At 36.4% G+C, this 25,412-nt stretch overlaps 1 protein-coding gene across 3 annotated transcripts; it reads left to right on the forward strand.

Annotated features, from left to right (window-relative positions):
* LOC133300201 (alpha,alpha-trehalose-phosphate synthase [UDP-forming] 1-like) lies at positions 1-22,205 on the forward strand. 3 transcript variants are annotated; one of them, XM_061499711.1, is made up of 18 exons: positions 1-683; positions 769-858; positions 1,293-1,681; positions 3,124-3,238; positions 3,466-3,567; positions 8,698-8,848; positions 9,476-9,564; positions 10,287-10,335; positions 16,283-16,383; positions 17,379-17,566; positions 18,666-18,783; positions 19,878-20,045; positions 20,121-20,243; positions 20,323-20,410; positions 20,494-20,624; positions 20,717-20,815; positions 21,536-21,583; positions 21,776-22,205. In XM_061499711.1, the coding sequence occupies exons 1-18, from the start codon at positions 276-278 to the stop codon at positions 21,935-21,937; spliced, it is 2,619 nt and encodes an 872-aa protein (XP_061355695.1). In that variant the 5' UTR covers positions 1-275; the 3' UTR covers positions 21,938-22,205. The 3 variants fall into 3 exon arrangements, with proteins under 3 accessions (XP_061355695.1, XP_061355694.1, XP_061355693.1); XM_061499710.1 differs by having other exon boundaries at positions 829-858; positions 21,536-21,587; positions 21,708-22,205; XM_061499709.1 differs by having other exon boundaries at positions 1-672; positions 761-858; positions 21,536-22,205.
* Positions 22,206-25,412: the final 3,207 nt, after the last annotated feature.

Genomic DNA, 25,412 nt, shown 5'->3' on the forward strand with positions numbered 1-25,412 from the left:
TCGTGTTCTACCTTTGCATCAGGCACTGCTATTACCTTTCTTTCTTTGCATTTTGCTTGTTGCATCCATTTGAATGCTGTTCTTCTCTTTTACCATATATGCCTTGTTTTTCTATATATATATATATGAACTTTCTTCTCTTAACCATTTCAATACTCTGTTCTCCTTACAAAAACAAATGTAATTCTTGGTTGGGTTAAACTAAATGCAGGAAAGGAATTATTAGCTACTTGTGAAATTGATATTAAAGGTTTGGGTTTTCCTTGATAGAGAGTATGCCTGGGAATAAGTATAACGGTAGTTCCAACCATATACCAGGTCGTATTGAACGACTTTTAAGAGATAGAGAGTTAAGAAAAAGCAGCAGAATATCTGAGTCCATTGAGAATAATAATAATAATAGTAATAATAATAATAATAGGGTTACTGAACTTTATGAGCATGACCAGCGCTTAAGAGAAGATGAAAACAACTTAGATGATGTTGAACGGTTACTGGAAGGGGTTGCAGCAACAAGGTTGTGTAGTGAGGGATATGAAAGGAAAGATGGGAAGCCTTTTAGACAAAGGCTTTTGGTTGTGGCTAACAGGTTGCCAGTTTCAGCTAATAGGAAAGGTGAGGATTCTTGGTCTTTGGAGATGAGTTCTGGTGGATTAGTGACCGCTCTTTTAGGTAAGTGGTTTGTTTTTCTTTTGTGGGGTTCTTTCTGCTCCTAAGTTGGCTTTTTGAATTGAATTTTTGGTCTCTTTATTTACAAAAGGTGTGAAGGAGTTTGAGGCACGGTGGATAGGTTGGGCTGGTGTCAATGTTCCAGATGAGATTGGACAGAAGACACTTACTGAAGCATTGGCTGAAAAGGTTCTAAATTTCTCTCTTACTCTGTTGTCATAAATTGCTTTTGTAATTATTATTAGGGAAAAACATCTATCCTTTTAAAGGATATAAGCTTATATCCTTTTAGATCCTAACCGTTGATTTCCGTCCATCAACGGTTATAATCTATTGGGTCAAACTTAATGAGCCAAAATTATTATTAATTAATTAATTATTTTGATCCAATAAATTATAATCGTTGATGGACGAAAATCAACGGTTAGGATCTAAAATGATATAAATTTATATACTTTAAAATGACAGATGTTATTCCCTTATTATTATTAGGGGAAGTGTTTCTACATCCTTTTGGGGTTGCAGGAGATAGATTATCTCCTGTTGTTTTTTGGCAAAGCATTATATTTAGTGGAAGAACATATAGCCAATAATTTATGAATTTTGTTGTCCTTGTGTTGCAGAGGTGTATACCTGTATTTCTTGATGAAGAGATTGTTCATCAATATTATAATGGGTATTGCAACAACATCTTGTGGCCCCTTTTCCATTACCTTGGACTTCCACAAGAAGACCGCCTTGCCACCACACGCAGTTTCCAGTCTCAGTATGCAGCGTATGAGAAAGCAAACCAAATGTTTGCTGATGTTGTGAACAAACACTATGAAGAGGGTGATGTTGTTTGGTGCCATGATTACCATCTTATGTTCCTTCCAAAATGCTTAAAGAAATATAACAACAATATGAAAGTCGGATGGTTTCTCCACACCCCATTTCCATCTTCTGAAATTCACAGGACACTGCCGTCTCGTTCAGAGATCCTGCATTCCGTTCTTGCAGCTGACTTAGTTGGGTAAGTCCCCACTTGGGAATCAGGCTTATGTGTCATTCTCCCAAGTTTGTTTTCTGGACTTTCTTTCCTTAAATGAAATGCATCTGATATGTGTATGCAATTTTGTAATAAAATTGTTTCATGAGATCCTTTAACAGTTTGGGAGTTTATACGATATGCTGTGCATTAAACTCTGCATGTAAATATTTTGCCAAGTATGAATTCACTGTTTGTCAAGTCATAAACCACTAGCTTAACATATCAAATGGAAGCTAATCATCTAACCTATGCCTTCATCTTGCTGACAAAATTGCACTTGATAAGAAATCCAGTTTCCCTGTCCTAAAGATATAAGGATGGTGCTATGCCCCACTACATCTTGTCTATACAATATATCCATAAAGAAGGGGATTTTACTTCCTTCTTTTGACCGTATCTTGCAAATATCATAATCACTTTCTACGAATCTACTTCATAAAAAGAAATTCTGAGAATGACTATTCTTCATCAATTCGTCATTCTTTACAGTTCTTCTCTTTAGTCAGTTGATGCTTTAATGTGTTCATATGAAAAATGAAACATGAGCCTCCATGAGCCATTGACTTAATTATTCTGCCACGAAGCATTATTTATCGATTTCCTTTCTGACTATATATATACATAAAATCAATCACTGCTGTCACCTAATAATTGCCCCAATTTGTGTGGCTAAAATTAATTACTAGTGTCCGAATGTTATCAGTTTCCTCATGGTTTGGTGGTCAAGCCGCTGGTCAAAGTGACTGCAAATCATTTGATTGAAAAGAATTTGACTGTCCTGGTAGTGGATATACATGATAATGCCTAAACAAATGTGTGTTTAAATGGAGATATTTTTGTGAACTTCGAGACTATTACCCTAATCCAATAAAAACATGAGATAAAATTTAATTACTGGTGTCCAAATCTTATCAGTTTCCTCGTGGTCTGGTGGTCAAGCCGCTGGTCAAAGTGACTGCAAATCATTTGAATGAAAAGAATTTGACTGTCCTGGTAGTGGATATACATGATAATGCCTAAACATTGTGTGTTTAAATGGAGAGATTCTTGTGAACTTCGAGAGTATTACCCTAATCCAATAAAAGCATAACACATGAGATAGAATATGAATTTATGCCATTTGATTAAAATTATAATATTTTATAATAAATTTAAATAAGTTCTTAACTCTTGAGAGTATAACTACTACCTAAGTATTTTTCATTTCAATGGAAATACTATGCTGCTTCTGTAATTTAAATTGACTCTGCGGGTTCTAACATTTCCTATTTAGTATAACATTATATTTCTTCTCATTTCTTTTAGGTTCTATACCTAGCAATTTCCTCCCTTTATGCTATTTGTTTCCTTTTTCGGTTTAACCATTTTCATTTTTCTATTATTATCATTGTTCTGATTTGGTAAGTGTAATTTTTCTCTTGCAGTTTTCACACCTACGATTATGCTAGACATTTTGTTAGTGCTTGTACTCGTATCCTTGGACTTGAGGGTACACCTGATGGGGTTGAGTATCAAGGGAAGCTGACTCGAGTTGCTGCAGTATGTGCTTACAAAATTTGTCTATAAGCTCGCTCTTGGCTTTGTCATTTGAACAGTTATTTGAAGTTCAATGAAAATTTCACACCAAATTTTACCTATTATAAATAAAGGGGAGGGAAAAAGTAGAAACTATTTAAATGAAACTCTTCATTTTAAGCTTTAACCAATAACCATGACGAGCTTATAATTAAAAATGCTGATTTAATTCTGTTTCTCCTGAATGTCAGTTTCCAATTGGGATAGACTCAGAACGATTTATACGTGCACTTGACCTTCCACCAGTACAGGAACACATCAAAGAATTACTAGGAAGATTTGAAGGCAGAAAGGTGCATCTTTTACTTTATAGTAAACACTTTTTTATATCTTATAATTTAGAATAAACCCTCAATTTGGTCCTCCAAAGATCAGGGTGTCATCACATTAGTCCTCCAAATATATTTTTAACTAATTTCGAGGTTTGCATTGCAAGGATTAGTTTAGTTGCCGGTTGTGTTCTCTTGTTAAGATAAAAAAAAAAATAATGATTCTGGGGTAAACAACTAACATAATTTTTTTTTTGCTTCTTTTGCTTCTTCTTTTTTCCTTTAAAGAAAACTCATGTTTCTTATCATTAGTTCAAGAGGGCTGAGACTCTTAGCTTATAATCTTTTATAATGTCTATTAATTATCAAGATACAAGAGGCGTTGACTGTAATCCTTGTGTCAAGTACACGAAGGAGATTTCATTTATATATTAAACCAAATAAGAAATACAAAGACATATACACAATGTGGGACTTCTATGACACTATTTACAACAACACTCCCCCTCAAGCTAGAGCATATAGATCGTATGCACCAAGCTTGTTACATATCTGATCTATCCTAGGTCCTCTCAATGACTTAGTGAATACATCGGCTAATTGATCATTTGAGTTGACAAAACGAGTGACTATATCTCCTGAGAGAACCTTTTCTCTAAGGAAATGAAAATCTATCTCAATGTGCTTAGTCCTTTCATGAAACACTGGATTTGAAGCAATATGCAAAGCAGCTTGATTATCACAAATGAGAAATGCTGGGCCAGTGTCTCCAAACTTGAGTTCCTTCAGTAGTTGTTTTAACCAGACGAGTTCACAGGTAGCTGTGGCCATGAAGCGATATTCTGCTTCAGCACTTGATCTAGCAACTACCCTTTGTTTCTTACTTCTCCAGGAAATCATGTTATCTCCAACGAATACACAATACCCAGAGGTGGATCTTCTATCAATGGGAGAAACCTGCCCAATCAGCATCTGAGTATCCCACAACTCTGGTATAACCTTTGTTTTCATAGAGAAGACCTTTGCCAGGAGCAGTCTTGATGTACTTGAGGATACGGATTACTGGATTCCAGTGATCTTCACAAGGAGAATTCAAGAACTGACTTACTACACTGACTGCAAAGGAAATGTCTGGTCGAGTAACTGTGAGATAGTTCAGTTTCCCAACCAATCTTCTATACCTTTCTGGATCTGAAAATAACTCCCCCTGATTTGGCAAAAGCTTGACATTTGGATCCATAGGAATATCAATGGGCTTAGCATTCAACAGAGCTGTCTCCTCAAGAATATCCATAGCATATTTTCTCTGTGATAGTATAATGCCATCTTTGGATTGGGCTACTTCTATCCCTAAGAAATATCGGAGTCTTCCAAGGTCTTTTGTTTGAAAATGATGGCAGAGATGTTGTTTTATCTGAGCTATGCCATGACTATCATTACCTGTAATGACAATATCATCAACATATACCACCAAATAAATAGAACCTGAATCAGAGTGTATAAAAGACTGAGTGATCAGCCTCACTTCGAGTCATGCCAAACTGCTGTACAACAGTGCTAAACCTTCCAAACCAAACCCGGGGAGACTGCGGATTTGCGGAGACGACAGACTAGGTTAGACTCCCCCTGAGCAAAAAACCCAGGAGGTTGCTCTATATAAACCTCTTCCCGCAGATCACCATGGAGGAAAGCATTCTTTATGTCCAGCTGATACATAGGCCAGTGATGAATGGCTGCCAAAGTAATAAAAAGGAGAACAGAAGTTATTTTCGCCACGGGAGAAAAAGTGTCTCTATAGTCGAGGCCAAATACCTGAGTATAACCTTTAGCCACCAATCGGGCCTTGAGACGGTCCACCTGACCATCAGGACCAACTTTGACCGTGTATATCCATCGACAACCAACAACAGACTTCCCAGAGGGAAGGGGAACCAAATCCCAGGTACCACTGCTCTGAAGTGCACACATCTCATCAATCATGGCCTGTCGCCATCCAGAATGTGATAACGCCTCACCTGTAGTCGTAGGAATAGATACATAAGAAAGAGAAGAGAGGCAAGCAAAATGGGATGGTGAAAGACGATGATAACTCAGATTTATTAAATACCTGGGAGGGGGACGAGAATCACGAGTACCTTTCCGGAGTGCAATGGGTAGATCAATGTCAGACGGAAGGATCAGAGCTGCCGGAGGAGATGATGACGGAAGTGAGTCCACAAGAGCCTCAGTAGTAGAGCCCAAGATCTGATCCCGGTTGACAGAGTACTCCGGGGGCAAGCCATAAAGAGCCATGAGCATGAAGAATGTGCTGCGTTGCTCAAGTTCCTTAGCACGGTCTACAGCAGGCGGCAAAAGTTCATTGAAATCATGAAGGAGACCCTGAACTTTTCCCAAATAAGCAGACATAGAGACATCAAGGTGTTGAGCAGCAATAATAGTTATCAAATTTTGACAAACACCATAGAGTCGCTGAGTGTCATTGGTATAAAGTGACTTGGCCTGACGCCAAACAGACTCACAAGTGACGTGAGCACGGAAAATCTGCTTCAATGACGGGTGGATGGTAGACTTGATGATGCTACATAACTGAGCATCAACCTTTTTCCAATGAGGGCGTACATCTACCGAGATGGACTCGGCCTTAGTAATGAGATGGTCAGTATAATCATGTCCATCAAGCCAAACTTGGAGATCAGATGCCCAAGAATCATAATTGGAGCCATCCAACTTGTCAACGTGCAACAGAACATTAACATAATTAGTAAAAACAGGGGTGTCATTCTTTTGAGAACCCTTGGATGCATCGTGGAGTGACGAATCAGCCATAGGTCACCTGAAACAAAAATGAACAGTAACGGAAAGCAGAAAAACACGCGTGAACAGTAACCAACAAGGGAAAAGACACTGTCGGAAGCCGTAACGAAGTCGTAACCACAAAGTGAAGACAAATCCAGGTGCGCAAGGAGGAAATGAGGTGAACCATGGTGGTCCGATCTCAAGCCGGAGCTGCACGCGCCTCCACGCGCCGCGGCAAGAAAACGGGTTGCAGTTGCTTTCTCACGCGCGTGAGAGCGCGTGGTTGAGAGTCTGGAGGTGGATCCTGGACAGAGAGGACCGCCTCTTCGTGGCGATCAGAACCGTGGGTGGTTCGCCTGAAAAATCGCCGGAAAAGTCGTCGGAGACGGCAGTTCCTGACAGCGACAGTGATCAGATGGGTCCTTAGACGATAGATGGAAGCCGGAAACGGACAGATATGACGGTTTACGGAAGAAAAAAAAAAAAAAATTTACTCAGCAGACAGTGGTCCACCGGAAAGACGCGGATTATGATTCCTCTTGTTAGGCTCTAGATACCATGTTAATTATCAAGATACAAGAGGCATTGACTGTAATCCTTGTGTCAACTACACGAAGGAGATTTCACTTATATATTAAACCAAATAAGAAATACAAAGACATATACACAATGTGGGACTTCTATGACACTATTTACAACATTTCTCCTGAATGTCAGTTTCCAATTGGGATAGACTCAGAACGATTTATACGTGCACTTGACCTTCCACCAGTACAGGAACACATCAAAGAATTACTAGGAAGATTTGAAGGCAGAAAGGTGCATCTTTTACTTTATAGTTATATCTTATAATTTAGAATAAACCCTCAATTTGGTCCTCCAAAGATCAGGGTGTCATCACATTAGTCCTCCAAAGATATTTTTAACTAATTTCTAGGTTTGCATTGCAAGGATTAGTTTAGTTGCCGGTTGTGTTCTCTTGTTAAGATAAAAAAATAAAATAATGATTCTGGGGTAAACAACTAACATAATTTTTTTTTTTTGCTTCTTCTTTTTTCCTTTAAAGAAAACTCATGTTTCTTATCATTAGTTCAAGAGGGCTGAGAGTCTTAGCTTATAATCTTTTATAATGTCATTTCTTAGTCAAATCCTTCTTTTATATATCAAGAAAGCTATCACCATTGTTAGATATAAAACCATTCATGTAATAGCTGAAGCCTTTAGGAGAATTGGTTCTTGACACATTAGAACATCTATCACCAAGCGGTCAAGAGTTCATTCCTTGTCCTCGGCATTTTTTCAAAATAGTTTTGGGTTTCAGAACAAGTGGCCTTGTGCAATGTTGTTAGAAATATATAAAACCATTAATGTAGCCTCATCCAACAGCTTAAGCTTTTAGGTTGAATTGTTTCTTTACATGGTATTAAAGCCTCGATGTACGGGTTCGATCCTCACCGCCCCCCACTTTCTCTTGTGGAGTTTCTTAGCATAGATAAGTTGGGTCTGATGTATTGTCCTCCCTTCGAGTCCAATGGGCTCTCATGTAAGGGGGTGTGTTAGAGATATATAAAACCATTAATGTAACCTTACTCAACAACTTAAGCTTTTGGGTTGAATTGGTTCTTTACAAATGTTCATACTTTAAGCTTGTAAAGAACCAATTCAACCGAAAAGCGTAAGCTGTTGGGTGAGGCTACTTTAATGGATTTATTCTTTTCTAATACACTCCCTCACACGAGAGTTTACTGGGTTTGAAGGGTGGATAATGCACAGGCCCATTTAACTGTGCTAAGAAACTCTAAAAGACTTAATTGATTATTAACTAAATGGGGGGCGGTGAGGATTGAACCCGTGACACCGAGGCTCTGATACGATGTAAAGAACTAATTTAACCCAAAAACTTAAACTGTTGGGTGAGGCTACCATAATGGTTTTATACTTCTCTAACAAAGCCAAAAGGGATCTTGTATGAGGGGACATATTAGATGTAAGAGCATTCATGAATATCTAGTAGTTTAAGCTTTTAGGAGAGTTGGTCATTTACCTTCAATAGTATGGCAAGCATTTACGGTGCTATCACTGTATGATATTAATAATGAACTGGTTTTCTTTTTGATTTGTTTGGAAAATATTACTGTTAATGTATATCGTATTCTTCTAGTAATGGGGCACTTAATTTCTGACTGACTTTGTGAAGACTGAAGATGTTTCTTTTCGCCTTTCACTGTATAAGTTGTATTGGTTTGGTATGTCATGTGATGCCATGACATCCACTTTTCTTTCCTTTTTTTGGAGCTACATACTAATTGGATTTGGTTCTATCATTTGAATTATCAAAAGCTTTTTCTGTCTTGACAGGTAATGTTAGGCGTTGATCGCCTTGACATGATTAAAGGAATCCCTCAGAAAATTCTAGCATTTGAAAAATTTTTGGAAGAAAATGCTTATTGGCGTGATAAAGTCGTTTTGCTTCAAATCGCTGTGCCAACAAGAACAGATGTTCCTGAGTGTATGTTGCTTGTATTATTTTATTTGTTCTTGTGGCATCTACTGTGTTGTTGTCTTCAAAATAGGCTCCACTCTTTTCAATGTTATTGTTGTTTGTATAAATGGAAGATAATTTTTTTTTCAAATAAAAGAAAGTTCTAATGTTCTCCATTTTTCTGTTATTTGTACTACTATAATCTAGAATCTTATGTTGGTCAAAAAGAAATCCTTTTGTTTTCCAAAGCACAAAATTTTCAGGGAACAAATCATTTCTGAGATCTAATGTATATTAGAAATTTAGAATAGTATAGATGCTGAAATATTTGGTTGTGTTTTCAAATCTATGTTTAAATTTATCATTAATGAAAATATTTCATTTAATATTGAGTTCACAAATCATTATAATCTCGTAGAACTATTTTATGCCACATTCAATTTGCATTTTAGTACTTAATGTTTATGTCACGGATCTTTAGTCGTACTGCTGCTCTCTATACTCCTTCAATTGGTCTAGATGCTTTTTCTGTGGTAACATAGGTACTGGCATGTCAAGCATGTACTCATTTTTCTGTTCATTATGGTGTATGATCTTATTTTTGGCTTCAGAATCATGACTAATCAACTCTTTTTTTTCTTGGCATATTTATAGATCAAAAGCTTACAAGCCAGGTTCATGAAATTGTTGGTCGAATCAATGGCAGATTTGGATCATTGACTGCTGTTCCTATACATCACCTGGTGTGTTCTTAACACGGTGATAATAAAATCAAAATTATATTATTGCTGACTCTCCATTACATACAATACAAGGAATTATTCTTTTATTTTTTCATTGGATGATCTAATTCAGCAGTCCTGCTTGCATATAATTTTGTTAGTTTCTGTCATGCTATATGTTTATCCTAACTTGTTTGGAATGGTTGGAAAAGGAGAGATTGATGCACACGCATGCGGCTCATGTGAAGCACTATTACTACCTTGTTGAGAATTCCCAGAAATTGTTAAACTATGCAATCTGAGTTAACAAAATAATCAAGTTGTTCTGAAGGTAAAACCACGACAACTGAAAATAATTGAAACTGTATAAATTAAAGAATAGTCAGTTGATATGAATTTAAACAATATTTAACAGTCCTATCATTAACCAATTATCTTAAAAGTTTCAGCTATTAGGTGAAGATCCATGAATGGTCTTAAATTACATTTCTAACATGCATCAAGAGTTCTTTGGACTTAAAGCGTGAACAATACACAGATCCACCTATCTTGTGCTGAAATTTAACGTTTTATTAGAAGAATGGAGGCAGGAACGATTGAACTCTAAACCACTTGATTATATACACTTTGATACCATGTCATGAATTATAAGTAAAGACACATGATAATTTTATATTATATCTTTTTTTTTTTGTAAACCATTTATATTATATCTCTAACAATTCCTATTGTTATCTCTGCAGGATCGCTCTCTTGACTTCCATGCACTATGTGCTTTATATGCTGTTACGGGTAAAGTTTATGTGTTTTTACATTTTTTTAGTTTGACTGATAGCTTTGTGAGTGAAAGGTCATGTGTTTGAATCTAGAAAATAGCTTCTTTGACTTTGCAAATATGCAAGTATAAGGCTGCATACGGGGGTTTCTCTCATCTCTACTCTCACTAGTCGGAGTTTAATGGGAGCAGTATTTTTTTCTGTTGTAAATAATTGAATCGTAATTATTATTATTTTTTCATTCTAGAATTTTCTTTGGGCTTAGCCCATTAGGTCATTCAACCTCTATAGAGAGTTCTTGTACATTTGTAATTAACAATTTTCACATAATACAATCCTACTTTACAAGTCGATATCAGAGCTCTCAATCCTATTTGTTAGCCTTTGGCCGCCACCGGAAAATTTTTCCGGGGAGCTTTTGAACCAAGAGGATCACTGTTTGACTCCGTTTTTCCAGATCTATCAATCTACGAACGTTTCCAGCAGTGGCTCTTTGCTCTCGTCATAAAAATTGGATCTTTTTGGCCACTCGCGCCTCCTTTGATCAAGTTTGATTTTTTTGTTACTGCTTTGGATGTTCAGAGACCTCTACAACATCGTCTGGTTGTGCGTTTATGTGTTTTTTGCCTCAAGTTGCAGATTTTTTGGCCTTTTCTGGTTTCTCCTTTTGCAGATCTAATAATTTCGCTTCTGTTTGGACTTAAACTTGAAGTTGTTCTGCTGTTTGGGCTCTCTGGAGACTTTTTTTGACTTCATTGATAATTACCCACTTCTTTTGGGTTGTTCTCTTTGATTTGTTTTATTTGTCCATGGGAAGTTGATGCACCTATTGTAAGAGTGCTGGACACACAAGAGACATGTGTTTTCGCTTTCATTCGAAGTGTGATAATGTTACTCCATATGTGAATATTTGACAAGGGGAGTTGAAGTAGCTTAAGGCCGCTATTGATACTTTGCGTAAGCTGTCGGACAATTCTTTGATCTTGTCTGCTAAGAACACATGTTCTACATCTCTTCTTGTTTCTAGCACTGATTTTAAAACCTCATGGATTTTGGATTTTGGTGCAACTGATCATATGACTTGCCTTGCTGAGTCTTTTCTTTCTTATCATCCTACTGTTGGTAGTCATACTATAGCCATAGCTGATGGATCCCATAAATCAGTTATTGGTTCTGGTAACATTCAAATCCAACCTTCCTTGTTTCTTAAAAATGTTCTTTATGTTCTTCAGCTTTCCACTAATCTTATCTCCACTCAAAAGCTTACAACTGATTTGAATTGTTTTATCACATTTTTCCTTTCTCATTGTGTTATTCAGGATCTTACCACGAGGAAGACAATTGGAGTTGCTGAGAAGCAGAGTGGGTTGTATTATCTTCTTCCAGAACATGCTACAAATGATACTAAAAATTAGCTATTGATGACACGTCATCTTTCTACGGCAGAGTCTATGATTTGGCTCCATCGCAAGTGTATTGGGCACCTATTATTTAGTCTATTGAAATCAATGTTTCCTTCTCTGTTTCTAAATCAGTCAGTTGAGACCTTTATTGCGATGTTTGTGAATTTGCAAAACACCAGAGTGTCCTTCCTTTTAGTGCTATCAAAAGCATTGAACCTTTTTCTCTGATTCATTCTGATGTTTGGGGCCCTTCTAAAGTGCATAGTGTTTCAGGTGCAAAATTGTTTGTTTCTTTTATTGACGGTTGTACTCAGGTGACATAGATATTCTTGATGAAAGACAAGTCTGAAGTACCAGAGATATTATCCGATTTTATCACATGGTTGAGACTCAGCTTGGTAAGAATATTAAAAGATTAAGATCTGATAATGGTACTGAGTACGTCAACCAACGTTTGTTACAATTCATTTCAGACAGAGGTATGATTCATGAGCTCACATGTGTCGATACCCTTCAACAAAATGGGGTTGCTGAAAGAAAAAATCGTCACCTCCTTGAAGTCGCTAGAGCGCTACTGTTCTAGATATCTGTTCCTAGTTCTTATTGGGGAGAAGCCGTGTTAGCTGCAGCCTTTTTGATCAACTGCTTACCTTCATGGGTCCTTAACAATAACCGTCCTATTCATTCCATGACTTCCTTCTTTCCTTCTGTTCCCATTTTGCAGAGTCTTCCGCCACGAGTGTTTGGTTGTGTTGCCTTTGTCCATGTTCATAAACAACATCGCATTAAGTTGGATCCTAGGACTCTTAAGTGTGTCTTCCTTGATTGTGCCCCTGATAAAAAAGGCTACAAGTGTTATCATCCTTCGAGTCAAATTTTTTTTGTTTCTATGGATGTCACCTTTCATGAATCTGAGTCCTTTTTCCAGGGTTCTCATCTTTAGGGGGAGAGCAGTTCTTCAGAAGACTCGTCCCTTTCCTTCTTTGAGTCTGAGTCGTCCTTGTCTACTCTTATACCTCTCCCTCCTGTGTCTACTCCTGATGTGTCAGAACCTTCAAGTACACCTGAGATACGGAAAATTTTGACACCTGAATTGGTATATTAGAGGAGGAAACAACCCATACTCCTTCACCAGCAATCTCAATCGTTTGAATCACTGGTAAGTCCCGAATCTTTTTTTTCTGAACATGATATTATTGTCTCTGATGACTTACCCATTGCTTCTGATAATTTACTTAGTGTCTCGAATGACTTACCTATTGCCTTATGAAAAGGAAAAAGATCTTGCACCCAATACCCTATCTCTCAATTTGTTTCTTCTACTAACCTTTCTACGTAGCACAAAAGCTTTATGTCAGCACTAAATTCCATCTCCATCCCAAAATCAGTGTACGAAGCATTAAAAGATAAGAATTGGGTTCAGGCCATGCAATAGGAGATGAATGCCTTGGAGAAGAATAAAACATGGGAGGTTGTTGATAAACTCAATGGAAAGAAAACAGTAGGGAGAAAATGGATTTTTTCCCCTAAAGTACAATTCTGATGGTACTCTTGAGAGATATAATGCTCGATTAGTCGCCAAGGGTTACACTCAGACCTATGGCATTGATTATGAAGAAATTTTTGCCCTAGTTGCAAAGATGAATACTGTGATAGCTTTGTTGTCCCTTGCTACCCATCACAATTGGAATATAAATCAATTTGATGTGAAGAATGCTTTCCTTAATGGTGAATTAGAAGAAGTTTACATGAAAATCCCGTATGGTTTTGACTCTATGGATGGAGAAAATAAAGTTTGTAGGTTAAAGAAGGCCTTGTATGGATTGAAACAGTCTCCTTGTGCTTGGTTTGTGAGGTTTACTAAGGTTATGATGACCTTAGGATACAAACAGAGTCAAGGAGACCACACACTTTTTTTTAAGCACTCCCAAGATGGAAAGCTTACTGTGCTCCTTGTGTATGTTGATGATATTATTATAACGGGATGATATTGCGGAGAGACATGTTCTACAAGCACGACTAGCCTCTGAATTTGAGATTAAAGACCTTGGGAGATTGAAATATTTCCTAGGGATAGAGGTAGCTCATTCAAAGGAAGGAATTTTTATCAGTTAGAGGAAATATGTACTGGATCTTCTTAAAGAAGCAGGAAAACTTGGGTGTAAACCATTTAGAACTCCTATTGAGAAGAATCACAAGATTGGTTATGAAGAGGAGAGTCCTCCAGTTTGTAAAGGACAATATCAGCGGCTAGTTGGGAGACTTAAATATTTTCTAAGGATAGAGGTAGCTCATTCAAAGGAAGGAATTTTTATCAGTCAAAGGAAACATGTCCCGAATCTTCTTAAAGAAGCAGAAAAACTTGGGTGTAAACCATCTAGTACTCCTATTGAGCAGAATCACAAGATTGGTTATGAAGAAGAGAGTTCTCCAGTTGGTAAAGGACAATATCAGCGGCTAGTTGGGAGACTGATATATTTGGCTCATACTAGACCAGACCTAGCTTATACTGTTAGTATTGTGAGTTAGTTTATGCATAATCCAAAAGAAAAACACATCCAAGCAGTAGAGAGAATTCTTCAGTAACTTAAAACCACTCCCGGTATAGGATTGTTATTCTGGCGTGATGGCAATCTCTCTTTACAAGTTTATACTGATGCCGATTATGCTGGATCTGTGAATGACCGTCGATCTACTACTAGTTATTGTATGTTCCTTTGTGGTAACTTAGTGACATGGAGGAGTAAGAAACATAATGTGGTTGCCAGGTCAAGTGCAGAGGCTGAATTTCGAGCTATGGCTCAAGGCATTTGTGAGTTATTGTGGTTGAAGATTATATTTGATGATCTTAAAATAAAATATGAAGCACCTATGAAGCTATTTTGTGATAATAATTCAGCCTTTTGTATAGCTCATAATCCAGTTCAATATGATCGGACTAAGCATATTAAGGTCGACTGTCATTTCATTAAAGAGAAACTGGATAGCGGGTAGATCGTCACTCCATACATTCCTTCTGGGCGTCGATTGACTGATATTTTGACGAAGGGACTTCGCTCATATAGATTTCAAGAGCTTACTAGCAAGCTGAGAATGATAAATATCTATTCCTCAGCTTGAGGGGGAGTGTTGTAAATAATTGTATCGTAATTATTTATTTTTATTTATTTTTTATTCTAGAATCTTCTTTGGGCTTAGCCCATTAGGTCATTCAGCTTCTATAAATAGAGAGCTCTTATACATTTGTAATTAACAATTTTCACATAATACATCCTACTTTTCAAGTTCTTTCTTTTCGAGTTTTTCTTTTGATTGAGAGCTTTTCTGTGAATAGCTTCTCTTGTCAATATGTCAATCATCAGCATGTACAAAGTTGTATTCCTTAACTATATATCTAAAATTGAAAGTTCTTTCTCAGTGTGCTTTTATTTTTTATTTTATTTTTTTAGTTCATTCTCAGTATGCTTTTAGAAATGATTCTTTATGCTTTTTTTATATTTATTGAAATTAAAGAGGAAAATCTAGGGGCTCAGCTTTCCTTTTAAGTTTTGCTTTGAAATGTTGTAAACATTTTTCTGGTTTTTCTTTGCTCTTTATGCATAAATTTATCTGACACACCAAAGGGTTATAAACGGCCTTGAAGTTATTATTTGAGAGTGGTTTCCCTAGCATCCAAACTGCAGCCTGTGAGTTATCTCATGGTGTTAAAATCTGATTGCTTCTGCGAAGCATCCGTGTTATGCTAGTTGTCTTGATTATATTTTTTTTTATTAGAAGATTGCATTCTTCACCAGGTCATGATGTTTTCTATTCACTCATTTTCATATATTTATGCTTATTTGTTTATGAAAAGGAAACATTTTAACATTTTTAGTAGCTGCTGGCATTTGATGCCTTGTTTATGAAAGCGGAAAACAGAACATTTTATGCAAATAACCATACATGAGACATACAATCCAGAGGCGGAATTAGGGGGGCTGGGGGTGATGGCCGCCCCTCCCCCCCCCCAAACAAAAAAAAATTATATATACAAAATAAGTGCTTAATGGGTTATTATCCTGATGAGATCATGTGCAGACCTATTGCAGAGTTTTAAAACAGTTTTAATTAAAAAAGAGTGTGGAGCTGGAATGCTGCTAAACTATTACATACTGTCATAAGTTACCTGCAGTTTCAGTTTAAGGAATGGACTATGTGTGAGGCCTCATTTATTAGGGACGGTGGTGTTGGTGGGGGATGCATAGGGAAGCTGATAAGTGATTGGTTTATACTTTATCAGCCAACTCTCACTCTTCATTTTGATTCTTCTTCTATATCTTTCACTTTTCAATCAAACAAAATATATTGAATGGAGACAATATAATAAAAGTTGAAGTTTTCTTTTCTTTTCTTGTTTATATTCTTTTGTTTTTTAAAGCATTTAAAACTTTTTTTAATTTCTCCTTTAAGACACATGTTCTTGATTTTTTTGATTGCCTTTGGAGCATTAAAATTTGACATTCAGTTCTTTTCATAAGTTTTCTGCTAATGTCGTATTTATACCCACTATTTCTTACCCAGATGTAGCACTAGTCACATCTTTGAGGGATGGAATGAATCTTGTCAGCTATGAATTTGTGGCCTGCCAGGAGAAAAAGAAAGGGGTTCTCATTCTTAGTGAAGTAATTACAGGAATTTTTAGTTTATTTATATATTTATTTTAATTTGTCAATCTCATTCTTAGTGAAGTAACTCAGAAACTTATTAGTATATTTATGTTTTATTTCAATTTGTCAATTCGGCCTATGTTATGGTTGAATTCTTGTATAATAGAGATCAATTCAACTGTTGGAAAAACTGTCAATAGTAGTCCATGTTAGAGATATAAAACCAAGATTGAACCTTCACATAACAGCTTAAGCTTTTAGGAGAGTTTGGTTGTTGACATGGTATGAGTACCTATATGACTAAGTGATCAAGATTTCAATTGTTACTGCCTCCATTGTTCCAATTAAACGTTGAATTTACACATAAGGTAGATTGGGCATGTACATTATCCACGGTCCAAATGATTCTTGTGTGAGGGATTGCATAAGAGATATAAAACCAATCTTGAGCCTTCAACTAACAACTAAAAAATGGGATTGTGTAAGAGATATAAAACCAATCTTGAGCCTTCACCTGAAAACTAAATTTTCTTGGAGAATCGGTCCTTGATGATACCATAAACATTCATACAACCCCCTCCTAGAGAAAAAAGGATTTCAAAAATTGTTATTTCGATCAGTTATCTTTTAGGTTGTTGCAAATTATCTTTTTAGGGAGATGAGCCAAACACCATGGAAGAAATTCGAGTTGTATTATATATTGTCCATTTGATATGCCATCACACTCTTCTTAATCAAATTATATAAATTTCTTTTAATTCCAATATTAAGCTTCTTACAGCTCTTGGCAATCTGCTTACACTTTTATCATTTAAAGTGGTTTGAATAAATGATGGATATCGATTTTTCATCTCTTTATTCCTGTCATGATCATAGATTTATAGTTCCAATCTTGGTTTATAGAAAGCTTTCATCTATGGTATGCATATATTTACTTCAACATATTTCTTTCATGTAACTAGATATGTATAATGTTGATCTGATGCCTGATTTTTGGTACGCTTTTCTAGTTTGCTGGTGCAGCACAGTCTCTCGGTGCTGGGGCAATTCTTGTCAACCCTTGGAACATCACAGAAGTCGCTGATGCAATTGCCAGAGCTCTAAATATGCCATCTGTGGAAAGAGAAAAGAGACACAAGCATAATTTTCTTCATGTAAAATCCCACACTGCTCAAGAATGGGCAGGAACTTTTGTAAGGTATGCATATTGTTATATTTGGATTTGTTAACGTGCGCCGTAAAGGCACATGTCAAGGAATACAAATGGCATTTATTACTGATCCTAATTATTTACCGAAGAAGTGTCAAATACTTTTTGGATTTTCTTGATATTAAATGCTTGTACATTTCATTCAATAGCTTCTATTTTTGATATGTTAACCCTTGCGCCCGGCGGGTCAATCCGCCAACCCGTTGGGTCAAAATGGGTTCAACCCGTTGGGCCATAATAATAATAATAATAATAATTATTATTATTATTATTATACAATTAAGTAGTATTTTATTTGTCACTGAGTTTTTGTGATATCCAAAATTTTTTTATCTTAGTATTCCTTGGAATAAATAAATAATAAAAACTTTATTTATGACAAATGTTATCTATATATGGAGACAAATGAGTTCCTAAAGAATGTTTAACCGAATATTAGTATACATTTAAGATTGAGATTGGAAAAAATTAAGAGGAGTGAAATAAAATTAAATAATATTATAAAATTCATAAAATATAATTTACTTTTGAATTTTAATTATTATTTTTTTAATTGGCGGGTTGACCCGCCAACCCACCAAAAATGGGTTGATGGCAGGTCGGGGTGAGCCAACCCATATTGCCACCTCTACACGTAAACAATACCCTTGGAATTTTGAATATGTTTTCTTATATATTAAAGTTTTTCATTTGTAATGGGTGTAATTCATCCAAATAGAACATGTTAACTTTATACATACTGATTCAAAGAGTCTGTAATTTAGATTATGGACCATAATTCTAGTGGTTGTTCATAAATCTATTAGCAGTTGTTTGCTTGTCCTTATTACTTAATTACAGTCCTAGCCTTTGTTGTATCTTAAGACTTCTGTTGCCTGTGATAAATCTGCAAAGTAATGCAGATGGCATCATGCTTAAATATGATGGTTATTTACTTGATACTTTTGTATTTTAGGAATAGTAGAAAAGACACAATGGTGTGCAATTGTAATTTATCAACCAAAATATGTTAGTAAAAAGTACGTCTCTTGCTTTGATTTGTAGGAGAGATCCACATTACTGTAATGAATCTTTTAAATATTTGCAGCGAACTAAATGATACTGTTATTGAGGCACAACTAAGGACAAAACAAGTTCCGCCCCGGCTTCCAACCAAGACTGCAATGGAACGTTTTCTGCAGTCAACTAATCGATTGCTTATTTTGGTATGCTGTCTGACAATGAAGCTTGTGACTTCTCTGAATGCGTCTTCTTGTTTCCTTGTCTTTTACTCCTTATCTCAGTGTTTCTTAATAAACACTACTTGCTTCATTTCCTGGATTATATAGTGAAAAAGAGAGTGCAACTGTGCAAGAGTAGGGTATTTGAGCTAAGTGCCAGATTGGTGCCTATTTGTAGTCATTAAACTTGAAATTGTAGGGTTTAGCTGGAAAAGAGGAAAAAGAGAGAAACGAGGCTCTCAATAATATTAGATTGATTTGAGGTGGATGTGATACAAATTACTAACCAAATAATTCTATTTAACCAAATAATTGAGTGAAATGCTAGTGTAGAGTAGTGCTACTAATACACAAGTCCAGGGGAATGAAACTACTGAGCTAACAGGATTCTTAATATAATAAAAATCATAATATTCTAACTGTAGTGACAAGTGAGGATAGTGAAGCCTGACGGGTTCTCATGTCCAGATAAAAATGAGTACAGAAGTCATTTTGATTTCAAAATTAGGTGGCTTGAGTCATGGGAATATGACAGACAATACTGAACTAGTAATTAACCAGTGAAACTTAGTTAATCAATATTTTCATTTTGCTTTCTGATTGTTTGTCAAACACCTTCCTTTCCGTTTCATGCATGCTTTTTCTTATCTCAAATGCTGCTTTAGATCTTCTATTTTGCTACTGTTGCTTCAATTAATTGAGTGGTTCGTATTCTGTGTCATATTGTTGCTTGGTCGAATACCTATTATACTACTAAATCTGTTGTGCTTGTTGAATTACAAGAAAACAAGAGTCATATGATGTAATCCGTGTGTCACAATTACATGCCAGTGACTCTGTTATATAACTGAATACAATAATTACAAAAAGAATAATAACGACATGGGTCTTCATCCCTCATAATATATTACTCTACTTAAAATATTCACTACTCTCCCCCTCAAGCTGGAGCAAAACAGTTGTCATTGAAAGCTGGATATTTTTTTATTTTTTTTACAATATTTCACTAATAATAAATCATGACCTCTAGCATCTGTTATGAATTTTTGTATTAGCATTTCCTCTTGACACTTGTACAGGGATTCAATGGAACTTTAACTGAACCAGTCGAGAAAACAGGTGATCAGATTAAAGAAATGGAACTTAAGGTGCATCCAGAATTGAGAAAACCCTTGACAGCACTTTGCAGTGACCCAAATACCACTGTTGTTGTGCTCAGTGGAAGTAGTAGAAATGTCCTAGATAATGTAATTCTTGGCACATTACTTCCTTTATTTGTGGACTATTATATCAATCCATTTTTTAACATATTCCTACAACAGAACTTCAAAGAATATGACATGTGGTTGGCAGCAGAGAATGGGATGTTTTTACACCCTTCAAAGGGTGAATGGATGACAACAATGCCAGAACATCTGAATATGGAATGGGTTGACAGTGTGAAGGTGCTCATTTTGAAGTTTTAATTCTTTTGTTGTCCCTCTCTCCATGTTTTTGACCTTCCTTGCTGATCCTGCATTTCAGCATGTTTTTGAGTACTTCAGAGAAAGAACACCTCGATCATATTTTGAAGAAAGGGAGGCTTCACTTGTATGGAATTACAAATACGCAGGTGCTTGATTTGTTCCTATAGAGATTTTTTGGTTTTCCAGCTGTCTTTCTGGTTACTGATCCTATCAATATAATCTCAACCAGATGTTGAGTTTGGAAGACTTCAAGCAAGAGACATGCTGCAGCATCTCTGGACAGGTCCAATTTCTAATGCTTCAGTTGATGTTGTTCAAGGGAGTCGATCTGTTGAGGTGCGAGCTGTTGGTGTTACAAAGGTGACCTCTTGTTTCTTATAATTGACCTATGTTATATTTTCACCTGAAATTTTTCATACATATTTAAATGTCTACGTTTGTTTTTTAATCAGGGTGCCGCTATTGACCGCATCCTGGGTGAGATAGTCCACAGTAAATCCATGACATCACCAATTGATTATGTTCTTTGTATAGGACATTTTCTGGGGAAGGTGATTTGAATTTTCATTTATTACTAATATGTTTTGAAAATTATTTTTATTATATTGTTTATCTCATGTCTTTATATTCTTTTTTAGCATGCGGAAATTATTTCTCATTACATGCAAGACTACTCTGCACAAACTTTTCTTATGTTAGAAAACGAAATAAGTTCAAGCTTAAAATATGAATATTGTAGGATGAAATTCAAAGAAGCTTTTCTGAAGTAGGAAGAGAAATTTTGGCTTTATAATATACTATTGCAAATGTCCTATTCCACTCCGTTTCCCTTTAATTCATATAGTCACTGTGATATATTCACTGCAAACTCTTGATCACACTATGAGTTCTAATTTGTGAAAAAATTCTGATCTCCATCCACTAATGATTGTTTTATGTGCTTCCTATCTCAACAACTGTCAAAAATCTAGTTTCTGTAGTAAATTTTAGTATTTTACTTGCTGCTAATTTACTGGTCAGGCTTCACTCGTAATGGTAACATCTGCTTTCTGTGATGAAAATCTGCATTTTTAAGATCTTAGTCTTCTAAAAACGGGTTAAGTTCAACATGTATTGTGTTTGATTTGATGTATTCAGTTCTACCTTTTTCTTCTATATGATTATTTGATATTTCTCCATTGTCTTACAGTTGTTAAAGTTTGATCCTTTTGAACTGTATAGTTTACTTTGGACTTTGGAGCAACCGGATTTAACATTATTGATTGTAACAGGATGAAGATATTTATGCCTTTTTTGAGCCTGATCTTCCTTCTATTGGTGTGGGTCTTCCACGAAGCAAAGTAACAGATGGAGTTAAGTTTCCTGTTGAGAAGAGACCATCTTTGAAGATCCCAGCTAGTACAAATGGACCAAAGTCATCTCAAAATAAGGCACAGCGACCAGTGTCGAATTCTGAGAAGAAAACGAGTAACCATATCTGCAATGCACCATGGCAACCAGCTCCTGAAAAGGTATCATGGAACGTCCTTGACCTTAAGAAAGAGAATTACTTCTCATGTGCTGTTGGGCGAACACGAACAAAAGCTCGGTATACACTTGGAACCTCAGATGATGTTGTTGCATTTCTGATGGAACTAGCGGATGCATCTTTGAACTCTTTACCACCGAGTTAAAAATATTTAATGCTTCTGTACCCTTGGCCTAGGGATACTTAACAGTTTCAGAATTTGGCACACCCTTCATACCCACCCCAAAAACTAGAGTGTTCTAACTTCTACCCATAATAGAAATGGGGAGACAAATTAAAGTTAAAAGAAAAAAACCAGGAAGATTGATGTTCTCCAATCATTAAGAATTTAGGTCTGTTAGTCTCACTAACATTTGTATAATAGTACTTCATGTAGTTATGTTTTACTTTATCTTATGCGTAAAATTGTTGCCTTTCGGGATCCTTGTCTAGCAAATGTTAATGTCATACTCATATTTGTGAAATCGAGAAAAAAAAGAAGAAAAAAAGACAAGACAAAACAAACCAAATCGCAATTGACACTCAAATTCATGAGATGGTTTGTAAGTAATCCATTCAATGGTGTCCGTAAGTTTTGGATGGTTGTAAACTGACTAAGATTGTTTTTCTTTTTTCTTTTTTTTTACAAAAAAGTTTTGATAGGGGAGACACTGGTATGTAACTCACTAGGGTCAGGACAGACATGTTCAACCTCTATGAGGATTTACGTCAGGGACAGCGGAAAGAAAGCTCGCTTTACAGTTTATCCACTAACATGAGCCTCAAAGCGGTCAGAGGGAATCGAACCCACGCCCTTTTGGGGTATGGGTCGACTCCTTAGCCACATGTGCCACCACATGTTGGCTAAGATTATTTTTCTTTAACTCTTGAATTTTTAAAAGTTAGGATTTCTAATAGTATTTATTGTCCCAAAAATAAATTAGGTGGAGTATTTTATTTTCCCTATTTATAAATTTTTTCTGAATTTTCCAAAAATTTATGAAATAGATCAATTGGATTTGCAATTTCTCCTATGTTGTTAGAGATAAGTAAAGGCAACTTCATTTGTGTTACATACTATCATGGCGAATATGACCGTCAAGAATTAGGACCAAGTTATACGATTCTTTCACTCCAAGAAGTTTATTTTGTTGGAGTTATGTAGCGCCCTGTAGATCAAAATGAGTGGAGACTGCCTACTGCAGACCTATTGGGCACTAGTCTCGGGTTGCATTTTCCAAAATTAATATCCACCTTATATCTTACTCAGATTAAGCTTATGATATACCAAATTGAAGATATAGGTGTCACTATTCTTTATAAACAATTGAGAGAAATTGGTTGAGTGAAACATTGGGAATTACAGAAACCGTGAGGGATGTTAGGTGCCCTGTTTGAGGTCAGTTAGTAGTTTTGTTTGTCTGACTTCAAACAGCTAACCGGAGCTAGAGAACTCCAAATAAGGCGTGTGATACCTTGTTGGAAAGGTGGAAGAGTCTAGTTTAACATACTAAAAGATGAGAATTTATTGATGAGAAGATCATGCCCAGTCTTAATAAAAACGAAGCACACTTTGCTTTGGTAAAGTTGGAAAAATGAGTTTTGTGCTATGTTAGTTTATGGGAACCTCTTAGCAACTTAAAATAAGTGCTATATGATAATTAGCATTTAGAGTATTACTTCTGCGTTTAGATTTCAATTGCGATCATAGTTTGTATAATTGCATTTTACGGTTATTTAAATCGAATATGTAATAAAAAGAAAAAGTTTTTTCGTATTTTTAAATAAATTGTTGTGATTGTAACTACGCTTAATATCATAATCAATATTAACAGACCGGTCTAGTAACAGGGTGTTACATCATTTGGTATCAGAGCAGTTTACTAGGAAACTCTAATTATTGTATGAGTGTGTTTTGTGCTGTGTAGTTGTCTGTAGACTTTTTATGATTATTGTATATGTGATTCATAAACGTGGGTCTGATCAGCTCATTTCTTTGTGTTACATGTACAGTTATCATGAGGAGACTTCGGGGAAACCGTGTGGCACATAATACAGATCCGCCACCGCCTGATCCGGTTACTACAGTGTTGATTGCTTTGCAGACGAAAATGGCTCCTGATAGTCCTCAAGAGTTGAGGCCCATTAAGTGTAAATTGTTCCACAAAACCCATGTTTTGGTTATAAATCACTCCCTTTAACCTTCTTCTTTTCATATAGAGCAACTGTTTTGAATAGTGGACCAGAGCAATGCCGAAAGTGGGAATTAAGGTAGACCTGGAGCAAATTTAACATTATCTTTTTCACATATGACTATTGGGTTAGTTTGCTTTGTTCAGGACACCTAAGGCCCATCAAAAGGAACCACAAAATGAAGAGAGAAGAAGGAGTGTTGCGCAGAAAGGAAAAAGAAGTCTGCTATAGTACAACAGCAGTCAAAGGAAGCAATGGGGAGCCGCCACGTCAGCTACAGCAGAGAAGGTGGAGGTGCTGCCTCTGCTACAGTACGAAAGCAAAGAAGCTGAGCAATGGGGAGCCGCCACGTCAGCTACAGCAGAAGGAGTGGAGGTGCCTCCCTGAATCCGATACTCCTTCTCACAAAGGGAGCCAAAAGCAAGGGGGACCACTTCCATTTAAGGCCAAGCTGGCAAGAAGCAAAGCTACCATTGGAGAGGATTTAGACAAAGCATGACCCTTGATGAAAGGAACAATGGAGATCAAATGAAGAACCCTGTAAAAGGAACAAGCAATCCTCATAAAGGGAATAATCAGCACCCATCCTAGGACTCGTTGTCTCTTTGTTTTCTTTTTTTGTAAAAATGCTCACTAGGAGCTAACTTCCTCTAAGTAGGTGAGGATTCCATAGAAGTAATCCCTTTTGTCTTAGGGTAGCTTTGTAAGGAACACATATTTTATAAATGAATTTTGAGTTGCTCTTTGGTTTAATTTATTGATTTTGTGAAACCCTTTGGGCTGGCAACCTCATCCCGGGACCACTCGGTTGATGAAACACTGACAAAGGCGTGTGGAGCATTCTCAAAATCCTGGGGTAGTTTAGCCTGAAGAAAGGAGGGAGAAACACCTGGAATGGGGAGCACTGCCATGTGAATCCATGCTCTTTTGAGAAGGCAGCATGGTTTCCTTGCATATAATTCCAAGTACTATGGAGTAACGTGGAGAGTAAGGCCTTACCCTCTGCTTACCTATAGCTAAACAAGGGAAGGAGCAAAATCCACTTGTAAAATATGCTACCAGGCAGGGTTAACCAAAGGGATGAAAACATGGAACCCGTAACACCTACTTGATCTTTTTCTTTCTGAAATTAATCTTAACTCAACTTCTATCACAACATTTTCCTCACGATAACTGAACTGTATTTTACCAGCGGATGCTCTTACTTTCATTTCGTTGACTGCTCTTAAAGTTACTTCAATTGATGCCTTTTTATTCGATGACCGTGCTAAGTCATTCACTGCTCTCATCTGGTTCAGAATGGTTAACATTGTTTAACTAGCTGCCCAGAGATTGCTCTTTGTGAAGCTTAGCTGAGAATAGTAATTCCTTTTATTGCTCCACTTTACAAATTAAGTTTCCTTTAGCGTTTCTTACTTCACAACTGCTCCCTAAGGACGATAAGTCTG

The sequence above is a fragment of the Gastrolobium bilobum genome, unplaced genomic scaffold (genome assembly GCF_033153095.1).
Source record: "Gastrolobium bilobum isolate Gb01-03AN ecotype WA unplaced genomic scaffold, APGP_CSIRO_Gbil_v1 utg36430, whole genome shotgun sequence".
NCBI lineage: Eukaryota > Viridiplantae > Streptophyta > Magnoliopsida > Fabales > Fabaceae > Gastrolobium > Gastrolobium bilobum.

Coding starts and splice junctions, on each gene's coding strand:
- LOC133300201 (XM_061499709.1), top strand. CDS start 276: ATGCCTGGGAATAAGTATAACGGTAGTTCCAACCATATACCAGGTCGT. Junction 1,682..3,123: donor CTTGCAGCTGACTTAGTTGG/GTAAGTCCCCAC, acceptor TTTCTCTTGCAG/TTTTCACACCTACGATTATG. Junction 3,568..8,697: donor GAAGATTTGAAGGCAGAAAG/GTGCATCTTTTA, acceptor CTGTCTTGACAG/GTAATGTTAGGCGTTGATCG.